The sequence below is a fragment of the Ovis canadensis genome, chromosome 23, assembly GCF_042477335.2.
Source record: "Ovis canadensis isolate MfBH-ARS-UI-01 breed Bighorn chromosome 23, ARS-UI_OviCan_v2, whole genome shotgun sequence".
Lineage (NCBI taxonomy): Eukaryota > Metazoa > Chordata > Mammalia > Artiodactyla > Bovidae > Ovis > Ovis canadensis.
In genome coordinates, this window is record NC_091267.1 from 57010541 (window position 1) to 57023871 (window position 13331).

At 46.0% G+C, this 13331-nt stretch overlaps 1 protein-coding gene across 1 annotated transcript in view; it reads left to right on the plus strand.

Moving 5' to 3' along the window:
- Positions 1–778, plus strand: part of CEP192 (centrosomal protein 192) — a 74136-nt gene extending 73358 nt beyond the window's left edge. The window contains exon 44 of the mRNA XM_070289467.1: positions 340–778. Within this exon, the coding sequence (XP_070145568.1) occupies positions 340–481 (142 nt within the window). The 3' untranslated portion in view covers positions 482–778. The remainder of the gene's footprint in view (positions 1–339) is intronic.
- Positions 779–13331: the final 12553 nt, after the last annotated feature.

Below are 13331 nucleotides of genomic sequence, written 5' to 3' on the forward strand. Positions count from 1 at the left end.
TTTTGTGAGCAGAAACAAACCTGCCAACATAATACTTGTATGTGCCTCAAGTAGAATACGATCATAAATTTTCAAGGAAACTCTTTGGTAGGTTTCCTAAGAATTTTGGAGCAAACCTGCCAGCCCCAGTAAACATTGGTTGCAGCCATGGGGTGGCTCCTGGCACATGCGCCCTGAGCCTTCCTGGGCTTGGTTGCCTCCTGTTCCTGCAGACGCAGCACCAAGCTCCAAGCCTCACAGCTCCCGTTTCCTTGACCAGGCTCACTCTCCACCAGGCATCGTGTGACTGGGGGGCTCTGTGTGCCCTGATGCCATGTTGACATCCCTTTTTCTCTGCAGAGCCCAGCACTACATCAACATGCCCGTGCAGTTCAAGCCCAAGTCTGTGGGCAAGTTTGAAGCTTTGCTCGTTGTTCAAACAGATGAAGGCAAGAGTGTCGCCGTCCGACTCATTGGGGAAGCTCTTGGAAACATCAGCTAGAATCCAGTGTGTGTAAAGTAAATGACCTAAGTTACATTTTGGTAATTTCATTTTTTCTACACTACAGTTATGCATTTGTATATATTTTGTATGATAAATTGGATGTCTATAACTGTAGATTTGTTGCTTTGAGAAGCTAATACCTGACTAAAATAATCATGTACCTAGCCTACAGTCTTGTATTTAACTTTTACAGGGGAGAAGAGAGTTCTATTTTTGCATTGATGATGATATTCTGAATAAATTTGGCATATGTTTTAGTTGGTATGTCCAGAAATAAACTTAATTTCCATTTAACTTGTCTTTTTTATATGATGTCATACAGAAATTAGAATATCACTTTATTCTGCTGTATTTCCAAGCTCCTACGTTTCTGTTCTGTGAATTTTCTCCTCCATCACAAAGTTTTGTTTGCCTTAAGCAATTTCTTCTTGGTTCCTTTGTCTTTCCACTGCTGCTGCTAAGTCGCTTCAGTTGTGTCTGACTCTGTGCAACCCCATGGACTGCAGCCTACCAGGCTTCTCCGTCCATGGGATTTCCCAGGCAAGAATACTGAAGTGGGGTGCCATTGCCTTCTCCGGTCTTTTAGCTAGTTGCCCAGAATAGAAAGGAAAGCTTCCTTCCAAAGAAACTGTCTTTCTCCAGAGTGGGGCAGTGTCCTTATCTGTGCAGACACTTGGGAGAGGTTGATGGTGTATTTTAGGAGACCATTTTTTGAAGTTAAAGGTGAATAGGATGACTTCAGAACCTGGTGTAGAAGGGCACAGCCATTAGGTACCACTGGGACCCAGGGAAAGGGACAGAGCCCCCGTGCTGTGACTTCCCTGGTTCAACTAGTTGTGGCCATTGCTGGTAGGTGTTGTGCAGCAGCGTGGGGGTCGTGGCTGATGTTGGTGACAGAGCAGGAGGATCATGGAGCATGTGCAGAGCTGCCACCGGGAGGGCTCTGATCCCAACGTTTACACCCAAGACAGGGAAGTGCACTCCTTCCTGTGCGCAAGCCCAGGACATCTTACCTGCCAGCCACGTGGGTTGTTGTCCACAGGTGAGAGCAGAGGTGGTCCAGCAACTGCCCATCCTCTTGGTTAAAACCTTCCCTTCAGTCTTAACACAGATACTTCCTGGTTTTGTTTCTTCTTTAGGTTTTTAATTTCATCCCCAGGAAGTGGCCTGGGACCAAGGGAGCCTGTGAGTTTTCACCTGCACTCTGAGCCCTGAGAGCAGTGGTGAACTCGGAGCAGCCGAGCTCTGACAGCAGGTGGAGGAAGAGCCGGTTGTGTCTTACAGACGTCCTGTCTTGTGTGTCCGGTGCTGCCCCAAGAAGATGTCCGTGGGCACGTGGAGGTGCTCATGTGCTCATTCTGAGCAGGGCTGGTCCAGGCCTCCTTCTCAGTACCCCCGCAGGTCAGCAGGCAGCCCCATGCCCCTCATTCAGGAAGTTCTCCCTGCACTTGGGTTGACCAACGAAATCACTTTGAGGAGTTGACCTGGAGACAGGCCATGTTGTGGACTCAGCCGCATGTGAGACTTGCTCCCTGAGGCCTTAAATCCGGGCAGGGACTCCCATCATCTGAGCTGACTCACAGCGAGCACCACAGACCCCCCATGCCAAACCCTGGGTCTGCCACGGCTGTCAGCATCACACTGGTCCTTTGGGTCCCAGAGGCTGATTCTGTAGCAGCTTCCTAAACTCTTGGAGGCCCACATGCATTGACCCTGGGCCTGACCCCGTCACTTGTTCTTCCATAGGCCTGTCCTTGGGGGTCAGGGGCGGCGCTCCCAGCCCCTGCCCTCGCACAGGGAACCTTCTCTTTCTGCCTTCCAGGTGCTTGGGTGAGGTGGCCCATCTGACTGACAGGCACCTGTACTGAAGGCTGGTTCTTTGAAGCCTCAGTGCGTGAAGTGCAGGAGGGGAGAGGGGCAGAGGAGGGTTCATGGTCTGAACAAATGGATGAGTGTCTGTATCTTATCTTTCCATAGAAATATCAAGAGTCCATGGTAAACGTATACAATAATTACTTGCATCTCAAGTCAGAAGCAGGCCGTGCAAATGGAGAAGTGCTGGAAGGGCTGAGTCAGGAGCAGGCAGGGACCTTCAGCCCCCGTCTGTGCAAGGCACGACCCTGGCAGGTGGAGGGGGCAGAGTTGAGACAGGACAGTGATGTCGTCGTCCACCTCGGGTTCCAAGAGAGTTTGCTTTAAAAATCATAAAGCGGATTTGGTAATGTAACTGGATACACAACTGATACACAAAATCAGTAGTTTTCTATATAAGAAAATAGTAATGGAAGAAAAGATCCATGAGGAATCCCCCAGGAATAAACATATGAAGAAATGTGTGTAATATTTACATGTAGCCTGCTAGGCTCCTCTGTCCATGGGATTTCCCAGGCAAGAATACTGGAGTGGGTTGCCATTCCAGGGGATCTTCTTGACCCAGGGATCAAACCTACATCTCCTACATTGGAGAAAGCATAACCAAAGTCCAAAGACAAAGGACAAACTGGAAGTTTCTTGTTGACGGACATGTTAGCCATTGCAGTCTTTTCCTACTACACCTGTGTAGCTGTTATGTTGGGTAGAGTGTGGCAGCGCGGTCAATGGGACAGCAGGGCAGTCAGTGTGACCTGGTGGACGTTCCCAACTGCTGTCCTGCCAGACTTCTGTGAACAGTGCCTGTTTCTTTACATTTTTGCCAAAACAATATCTGCACACACTTTTCCCACTCCACTAGGTGGGTCTGACAGGTACACTGGCTCTGACTCAGGGAGCAGAGCACACCCAGGCAAGCACATCCTGGAGACACTCCTTCCCCTCCCTGCTTCCTCCAGGTGCCTCCAGTGAGGAGGATGGACCTGCCTCAGGCGCTTTCCACCTGGGCCACCTGTGAGGCCCCTTCTCTCCTTACGACCCTGTCCTGATGTGGGGAGGGGGAGCTGCCTTTCATGGGACTGTCTGAACTTTCTACCATGTTCAACTATTAAGTATTTTTGTAATAAAAAAATGTTTTGAAGAGGTTAACATAACTCCCCTGGTAGTCTACGGGTTGAGAATCTGCCTGCTAGTGCAGGTGACATGGGATCAATCCTTGGTCAGGGAGGATCCCACATGCTGTGGGAGCAATTAAGCCTGTGTGCCACATCCACTGAGCCCCCTCATCTAGAGCCTGTGCTCTGCAACAGAAGTCACCACAAAGAGAGGTCCATGCCTACTGCAACTGGAGAAAGCCCACTTGAGTGCAGCAACAAAGACCCAGCACAGCCAAAGGTAAGTAAAATTTTTTTAAAAAAGAAATTGTTTTAATAAGATATTTAGAGATCTAAACATCACTTTTTCTGCCAACGCTAGTTAACCTAAGGCAATGTATCACGTATTAATGTAGGTATTTGGTAGCCAAATGCTGCCTGTTGAACATCTTTCTCAGAAGGTTCTGAAATATCTCAGTAAAGTTCTAGATGGACTTCCCTTCTGGAGGAGCTCGTGGGTGGGAGCGCTTGAGGTCCTCCCAGCAGATGCTCCTCCTTGACTTTGCTGTGAGGTGTGTTATAGTCTGGTGTCAGGAGGAGAAAGCAGGGCAGCCCCTGGAGAGTCTTTTTGGGGAGGATCCCTTGTGGGTGGGATCCCAGAGGGGCTAAGGTTAGAAGGTTTCCTGTCAGCCTTTCTTGTAGGGCTCTGTCACACCTGCCTGCCTTGCAGGAGAAGGGTCAGTGAGCCCACTGCCTTCTGGGCAGTTGGTCACTTGTTTCCACTATGAGTTTGCTTTCCCCTTTGTTATTTAATGTTGATGTTAAAGCCACTAAAAAGATTGCCTGTTTCTACACTGAAGTCTGTGGACATGAAGACAGCCTATGTTTATATTTTACACAAAATATAGAACATAAATGTATGTTTCTATATTGCATAGGTTTATTAAATACAAGTTAAAATTTTTATATATACACATAGGTATCAGAATAAAGCAAATAGATTGAGGCTGTTAGCAACCAAGGGTTTTAGAAGAAAAAAGTGATGGTATCATTCAAAGATAAGATATTAACATCTACAACAGTTGATATTTCTAGCAGCCAAAATGCTGAAAATCCTACAAGTTGGAAGGGGAAGATAATCCAATAGGAATGTGGATAAGAGAACATAAACTTCAACATTTCGCAGAATGATAATTTTAGATGGCTACTAGACAAGCAAAACGGCTGACTGAGGAGGCTGTAAAATAGCAGAGAAAAGAGATGCAAAAGGTGAAGGAGGAAAGGAAAGATACCTGTTGAATGCAGAGTCCCAAAAAATAGCAAGGAGAAATAAGGAACCTTCCTAAGTGAACAATGCAGAGAAATAGAGGAAAACAATAGAATGGGAAAGACTAGAGATTTCTTTAAGAAAATTAGAGATACGAAGGGATTATTTCATGCAGAGATGGGCACAATAAAGGACAGAAACAGTATGGACTTAACAGAAGCAGAAGATATTAAGAAAAGGTGGCAAGAATGCAAAGAAGAAATATACAAAAAAGATCTTCATGACCCAGATAACCACAATGATGTGACCACTCACCTAGAGCCAGACATCCTGGAGTCCAAGTCAAGTGGGCCTTAGGAAGCATCACTACGAACAAAGTTAGTGGAGGTGATGGAATTCCAGGTGAGCTATTTCATATCCTAAAAGATGCTGTGAAAGTGTTGCAATCAGTATGCCAGCAAACATGGGAAACTCAGCAGTGGCCACAAGACAGGAAAAGGTCAGTTTTCATTCCAATCCCAAAGATGGGCAATGCCAAAGAATGTTCAAACTACGCACAATTGCATTCATTTCACACACTAGCAAAGTAATGCTCAAAATTCTCCAAGCTAGTCTTCAATAGTACATGAGCTGAGAACTTCCAGATGTTCAAGCTGAATTTAGAAAAGGTAGAGGAACCAGAGATCAAATTCCTAACATCTGTTGGATCATAGAAAAGGCAAGAGAATTCCAGAAAGACATCTACTTCTGTTTCATTGACTATGCTAAAGCCTTTGACTGTGTGGATCATGACAAACTGTGGAAAATTCTTAGAGACAAAAATACCCTACCACCTTACCTGCCTCAGAAACCTGTGCGCAGGCCAAGAAGCAACAGTTGGAACTGGACATGGAACAATGGACTGGTTCTAAATTGGGAAAGGAGTACATTGTCACTCTGCTTATTTAACTTATTTGCAGTGCATCATGCAAAATGCTGGGCTGGATGACTCACAAACGAATTAAGGTTGCTAGGAGAATTATCAATAACCTCAGATGTGGAGATAATACCACCCTTATGGCAGAAAGCGAAGAGGAACTAAAGAGCCTCTTGAAGGTGAAACAGGAGAGTGAAAAAGCTGGCTTAAAACTCAACATTCAAAAAACAGAGATCATAGCATCTGGTCCCATCACTTCATGGCAATTAAGTGAGGAAACAATGGAAACAGTGACGGACTTTATTTTCTTAGGCTCCAGAATCACTGCAGATGATGACTGCAGCCATGAAATTAAAAGACACTTGCTCCTTGGAAGAAAAGCTATGACAAACTTAGCATATTAAAAGAAAGAGACATTACTTTGCTGACAAAGGTCTGTCTAGTCAAAGCTATGGTTTTTCCAGTAGTCATATACAGATGTGAGAGTTGGACCATAAAGATGGCTGAATGCTGAAGAATTGATGCTTTTGAACTGTGGTGTTGGAGAAGACTTGAGAGTCACTGGGGCTGCAAGATCAAGGCAGTCAATCCTAAATGAAATCAATCCTGAATATTCATTGGAAGGACTGACGCTGAAGCTGAAGCTCCAATATTATGGCCACCTGATGAGAAGAGCCGACTCATTGGAAAAGATTCTGGAAAAGACTGAAGGCAGGAAGAGAAGGCGATGACAGAACTAGATGGTTGGATGCCATCACTGACTCAATGGACATGAGTTTGAGCAAGCTCCTGGAGATGGTGAAGGGCAGGGAAGCTTGATGTGCTGTAGTCCATGGGATTGCAAAGAGCTGGACACAACTGAGTGACTGAACAACAACAAAGTAGACATCTGAAAATTGGTTGAGAAAATACAAATGAAAGCAAAAATGAAATACTGTTTTTTTAACCCATGAGATTGAAAATTAAAATGCATCCCTACATCAATGGTGAGTGTGAATTGCTGGAAATTGGTGTGAGAAATGCAAATTGTAGCAATAGAAAGATACTTTTTTAAAATTAAAAGTCATCAAATTGACAAAAAGGAAATGAGGAACGTCCTTGCTTTGCTGGTAGGAGTGCAACTGCTTAAATGTCGTGGGGATGTAAAATAATGGCTAAAAATTAAAGTCCTTTGACCCAGAAATCAACCTTTGGGAGTCCATTTTTAGTCTTCTTTGGGAGTCTAAAAAAGAAAACACCATTTTGTATAGCTATATTTATGTATACATATACATGTATGTATGTATGTTAATACCATGTAAGAGATGTAGATACAGTATCCTGAAAACATCATACTGTGAGATGCTCTGGAGGTTAAGAGCTGTGTTAGAGAGGCTTCTCATGTATGGATGTGAGAGTTGTACTGTGAAGAAAGCTGAGCACCGAAGAATTGATGCTTTTGAACTGTGGTATTGAAGAAGACTCTTGAGAGTCCCTTGGAGAGACTCAGCAAGGAGATCCAACCAGTCCATTCTGAAGGAGATCAACCCTGGGATTTCTTTGGAAGGAATGATGCTAAAGCTGAAGCTCCAGTACTTTGGCCACCTCATGCAAAGAGTTGACTCATTGGAGAAGACTCTGATGCTGGGAGGGATTGGGGGCAGGAGGAGAAGGGGACGACCAAGGATGAGATGGCTGGATGGCATCACGGACTCGATGGACGTGAGTCTGAGTGAACTCCGGGAGTTGGTGATGGACAGGGAGGCCTGGCAGGCTGCGAATCATGGGGTCGAAAAGAGTCGGACACCGCTGAGTGACTGAACTGAACTGAACTGGGAGAGGCTGCAGAGCGTGTGGTCCCAGCCGGCGAGCAGGAAACCTCCATACAACTGTGTCATCCTGGCTGAGCACTCTCTAGAGTCCTGGCCCATGCTAATGCACACAAAACAGTGTTTTAGGTCCTTTGTTATATAATAATGTTGGTTTCTATAGGGAAAAAAGCCTCATTCCACTATTCCCTCACATCATTGAGTTCCTTTTTATAGAACACACTAAGGTACTTTTAGGGTGTTTTTTAACCAAAAGTCTATCTACTAATGGAGTCAAAGAAACAATTTATATTTGGATACAAAGGGAAAAGTTATTACTTTTTATGTAAAAAGTATTATAGTATTGATAATTTGTTTTGGGGAAAAACTCATCACCAGAAGCAACAATCTTCTTTTTACAAAATAAGCTACATTGTGTAGAATTTGGTAGGCAGTGCATTGTAATTGCTTGGTTTTTATTATCCTTTTACATGTTTTAAAACTTTGACCACAAAGCTTTACTAATAGTGCTGAAGAGACATTTTTCCTGCTTACCTGGCAACGTTTGTCTCTGAATAAAAAAAATGGCAAAAGTTGCAGTTGCATTTGTTCTCCTCTCTCCTCTGATCCTTACTCTGTTTCCTATTTCTTCCTTCCCTCTCTTCATGCCCAAGAACGAGGGTGTCTCGGGCGCCCTTGTCACCCTGCGGGTGTTCGAGTATTGCGCATCTTCAGGTTCTCCAGGCACTCACAAGGCTTGTGGATTCTGGACTACACACTCAAGAACTGTGCCTCTGAGTTGGGCTTTCTCCTCTTTTCCCTTACCATGGCCATCGTCATCTTTGCCACTGTTAGGTTTTATGCCAAGAAGGACACAAACAAGACCAACTTTACTAGCATCCCTGCAGCCTTCTGGTATACCATTGTCACCATGACCGCACTCGAGTGAGTGCAGACCCTGTGTGGGGAGCTGCCCAGTCAGTCAGTTACATTCATCTTTTCTATAAAATTTAATAATGTTAGATCCATGATCTTTCTCTATTTGAGCTCCAGTCTGTCATCTGTGGGCTTCCCTGGTGGCTCAGATGGTAAAGAATTTGCCTGCAATGCAGCAGACCTGGGTTTAATCCCTGGGTCAGGAAGATTCCCTCAAGAAGGGAATGGCAACCCACTTCAGTATTCTTGCCTAGAGAATCCCATGAACAGAGGAGCCTGGTAGACTACAGTCTATGGGGTCACAAAGAGTTGTACACAACTGATTAACACTTTCACACTTTCTCTGTCATCTGTAAAAAGTGAGGGAGGTGGATTAATCTCCAAGTCCCTTCCACCTCTGACAATGCCTTGATTTTCCCTGTCAGGATACTTGGGTTCCAGGACGGTCTTAGCTGCACTGTTTCTGTTGAAATTTTTTCCCTCTGGACCAGCTTTTCCCTTTGCAAAATGAGAAATGATGACCCCTTCGGCATGCAGATGGGATTCCCTGGTGGCTCAGTTGGTAAAGCGTCTGCCTGCAACACGGGAGACCTGGGTTCAATCTCTGGGTCAGGAAGATCCCCTGGAGAAGGAAATGGAAACCCATTCCAGTATTCTTGCCTGGAAAATCCCATGGACAGAGAGGAGCCTAGTGGGCTACAGCCCATGGGGTCGCAAAGAGTCAGACATGACTGAGTGACTTCACTTTCTTTCTTTCTTTTCTTCGCTTCCCTACAATCCATCAACCAGCATTCTCATCTGCCAGCAGCAGGACTTGAAGCCCCGTGCTCAGCGTGAGGGGATTTTGCCACATGTTCTCAGTGGCAGAGAAAGAAATAGGCTTGGACACAGATGGGGGGCCTGGGCACAGGAACACAGTTGGGGCCCAGCAGACATGCCCCTTCTGTGCACTGGTCGTCCAGCTGTGTCCACATCCTTCAACTCACACGTAAGCCCTGTGGGAGTGTCACCCCTTTGGTGAATGGGGTGGGAGGGGAAGGTCTCCAGCAAGTAGGCATGATGAAAGATTGTCTAAAGAGCAGGTGAGGTTGCCAGTAGCAGGGCACACACACAGCCAGCCAATAAAAATCCAATTCCATCAAGTTTCTGCTTAGAAAAGAAGCAACCCAAAATTGAAAATGAACAAACCTTAAGATCCAGCAGTCCAATTCTAAGTGTGTGTATTGAGCGTCTAAACACTAAGAAAAAGTCTTACACCTCTGTACAGAGACGTAACAAGGATGGTCATGTTGCAATGGAGTAAGAGTGGGGAAGATGGGAACTCTAAATGTCCTCAAGAAGAGAAGGAGATCAAGTCACATAGTGCAACACTATTACCAGCTACATGAACTAAAACTACGTGTCAACTTGCATAAATTTTGCCTGTGTAATGAGTGAAAAGGTCAAATGTACCATATAATAGCATTTATATAAATTTTAGAAGCACAAAGTGATATAAGTATGCATACGGTCTCAGAATATGTTTATATGCAGCATAGATGGAGAGGAATGTTCTCGTGTGCGGAGACAATTCTCTGTTTACACATCAGTCGTCTTGCAGGAGAGGCCCTGCCTGCCTTATGCTCTGCTCTGTCTTTAGAAGAATGTTCCTGCGGGCCAGGCTTGGGAGATGACCAAGACTAAAGTGTACATAGGTGGTTTCAGCAGCAATTCAGTTATTTTATTGGTTTTAACTGCTTTTTCATCTAGTAACACGATGCTACATGTGTGTGTGAGGAGAAAGTGATGCCCCTGCGTTAGAGAAGCCAGCATGGGCGGCCACCGTGAGCAGCTGACTTTTAGCCATGGCATGGCAGGAGGACCTGCTTTGGGCTCCCAAACATGGCGGTTGTATGGTTTGACACACTACATATATGTGAGACCGAGGTTTGCTTTTAAGGATGAAATTAGTATTACCATGTAACTTCTGGTAGGGTTGTCTCTGTGCTCAGTAGCTGGCAGCCCACACAGAATTATTTTAACATAATTGACCTATTCCTCTTGTACATCAGAGACTTTCATCGGAATTCCCAACTTCTACTTTGGTTTCCCACTGATAACCTGGATATCCTATAAATAATATGCCATCAGCCACTGAAATGTCAGCCTCAGCCTACCAGTCACTCTGTCCTGGGTGCTCATAGGACTGAGGCCTCATAAGGGCAGCTGCTCACACTCAGTGATGACTGGAACATGGGGAAGTTAGCTCAAGAATCTTTCCAAGCAGTTTACTGATGCCTGAGAGGTCAGGCATCAGTTAACCTTGTTTCCCATTAATTTCTCTCTTTGGATTAAACTTTGCAGTCATTTAAAACCTTTCATTATGGCTTTAATATACATTTCCCTAAGGAGCAGAGACATCACTTTGCCACCAAAGTTCTGTATGGTCAAAGCTATGGTTTTTCCAGTAGTCATGTACAGATGTGAGAGTTGGACCATAAAGTAGGCTGAGCACCAAATAATTGATGCTTTTGATTTGTGGTGCTGGAGAAGATGCTTGAGAGTCCCTTGGACAGCAAGGAGATCAAACCAGTCAAACCTAAAGGAAATCAATCGTGAATATTCATTGGAAGGACTGATGCTAAAGCTGAAGCTCCAATACTTTGGCCACCTGATAGGAAGAGCTGACTCATTGGAAAAGACCCTGATGCTGGGAAAGATTGAAGGCAGGAGAAGGTGGTGACAGAGGATGAGATGGTTGGATGGCATCACTGACTCAATGGACATGAATCTGAGCAAACTCTGGAAGATAGTGAAGAACGGGGAATCCTGGTGTGCTACAGTCCATGGAGTCGCAGAGTCAGACACTACTGAGCAACTGAACAACAATAAGGAGTGAGTACCTTTTCATGTGTTGGCTGGCTATTTCGTATCTTCTTTTGTAACGGACTTTTCAAGCAGTTTGATTGTTTTGGGGGAACACCTTTCCTAAAGAAGCTAGATTGGGAGGGTATTGTTCTCCACAAACAGTTGATCTCTGGCTGGGGGGCAGAGATACCCTGGCCCATGGCTCTGCATCATCAGGATTGGATCAGAAAAGCAGAACCTTAGAAAGGGATATGGAGTTGAGATTTACTACAGGCAGTAGTGAGCAGCGTACTGAAAGCATTGATTTGGGTCCAGGCAATATGACTGGATGTGAAGGGGTGGGTGGGAGGCAGACTGGTACTCACAGGCCCCCTGGGCCCACAGAGCAAACAAACCCTGTCTATCTCTTGTCCCTTCAACCTAAACGACCCAGGTGACTGGCAGAAGATGCTGGCATCCTTCTCCATGGGACTGTGCATGCACCCCCCACTCAAGACAAGGGGACAGGATGAGGGGAGAGCAGGTCAGGGGTATGAAGCTGCTCTGTACCTGGACCCCACATCCTCGGGAGGTCCCGCCACTTAAGCAGAGGCGTTAAGCACGCCTCCTTCCACGTCACCCACAACTCTCTGGCATTTCTAACATGCATCTGAGAAAGACTAAAGAAAACAACTCAAGTGATAAATATGTTAACGTCTCATGAAGCGGACCTTTCAAACTGCAAAGTGGGGTAGAGGCAAGAAGCTTTCTCAGGATAAAGAGTACAGAACGAAGATGAGACAGAGATGAAAATGAGACAGAGAGGAAGCATATGAGGGCCTGGGCCCATGCAGCCTGCTTGTAGGGTGAGAAGGCCCAGAGCTGGATGTGGTCTGAGGATTGCTGGCTGGATGCCCTGCTGCTGCTGCTGCTGCTAAGTCAGTTCAGTCATGTCCAACTCTGTGCGACCCCATAGACGGCAGCCCACCAGGCTCCCCCGTCCCTGGGATTCTCCAGGCAAGAACACTGGAGTGGGTTGCCATTTCCTTCTCCAATGCATGAAAGTGAAAAGTGAAAGTGAAGTTGCTCAGTCATGTCTGACTCTTAGCGACCCCATGGACTGCAGCCTACCAGGCTCCTCCGTCCATGGGATTTTCCAGGCAAGAGTACTGGAGTGGGGTGCCATTGCATTTCTGGTCAAACGAGCGCTGACAGGACATGAAAGTCATCTATGTTTCAGTGTGCTGATGGGAACCCCACGAGCAGCTCTATCTTGGGGCCAGAAAGTTATTTCAACACCTGGAACCCGAGGAAGGGAATTCCAGTGAGCACAGACCCCACCCCCTGTGGCTAAGCTGACCCAGTACAAAGTCACCAGAGAGCCTGTCCCTGCTGGCAAGGATGAGAAAGGGTGAAGGAAGTTGATATTTACTGAGGATATTTTGGGCCAGGTTCTGTTTTGAACGCAACTTACTAACCATTTGTACACAGCTGACTGACCATGTGTTGGAAAGCAGTGGGCGAGGGTGGGGCTGCAGTGGCCACTTTTAACCTAGCTGCTGGTCACTGCAGCAGAGAGCAGGCCCCAAACCGGGGGGAGTCAGCCTGTCCTGAGCGGCTCTGCTGGGCATGGGGAAATGGGTGGGGGCCACTTGGGTACCAAAGGAGGCAGAGATGTGAAGAGCTGTGGTCTCAACAGACAGATGAGACTGAACTTTACCACTGGCAGAAGTTGCATCCTTTTAATAACTGATGTACAGAAACCATACACCCAAGTGTGTCTGGATGGACAGTCTTTGAGGTGACCATTTACATCTTTTTCTTGCCATATTTTCCCTTTTCTTCTCCCTTCAAGGAGAGAGAGCAGATGTTTTTCATTTGGCCCAAGGAAAGTATTGCACAAGGCTAGAAGCAGAGGTTGCCTGCAGAATATTTTCCTTCCTGTCTTTGGTGATTTTGAATCTGTACCCCTAGAGCAAGGAGTGAAGTTTGCAGGTCCTGGAACAGTGAGGGGCAGCCAGATCCCAGAGGAGGTGTTTGTGTGGAGGTGGTGTGTGGCCAACCCACCACAAATCACATGAGGTGGGAATTGTCTCCATTTTACAGACCAGACACTTGAGATGGTTTGATGGTGCAGATGGCATGATGAAGC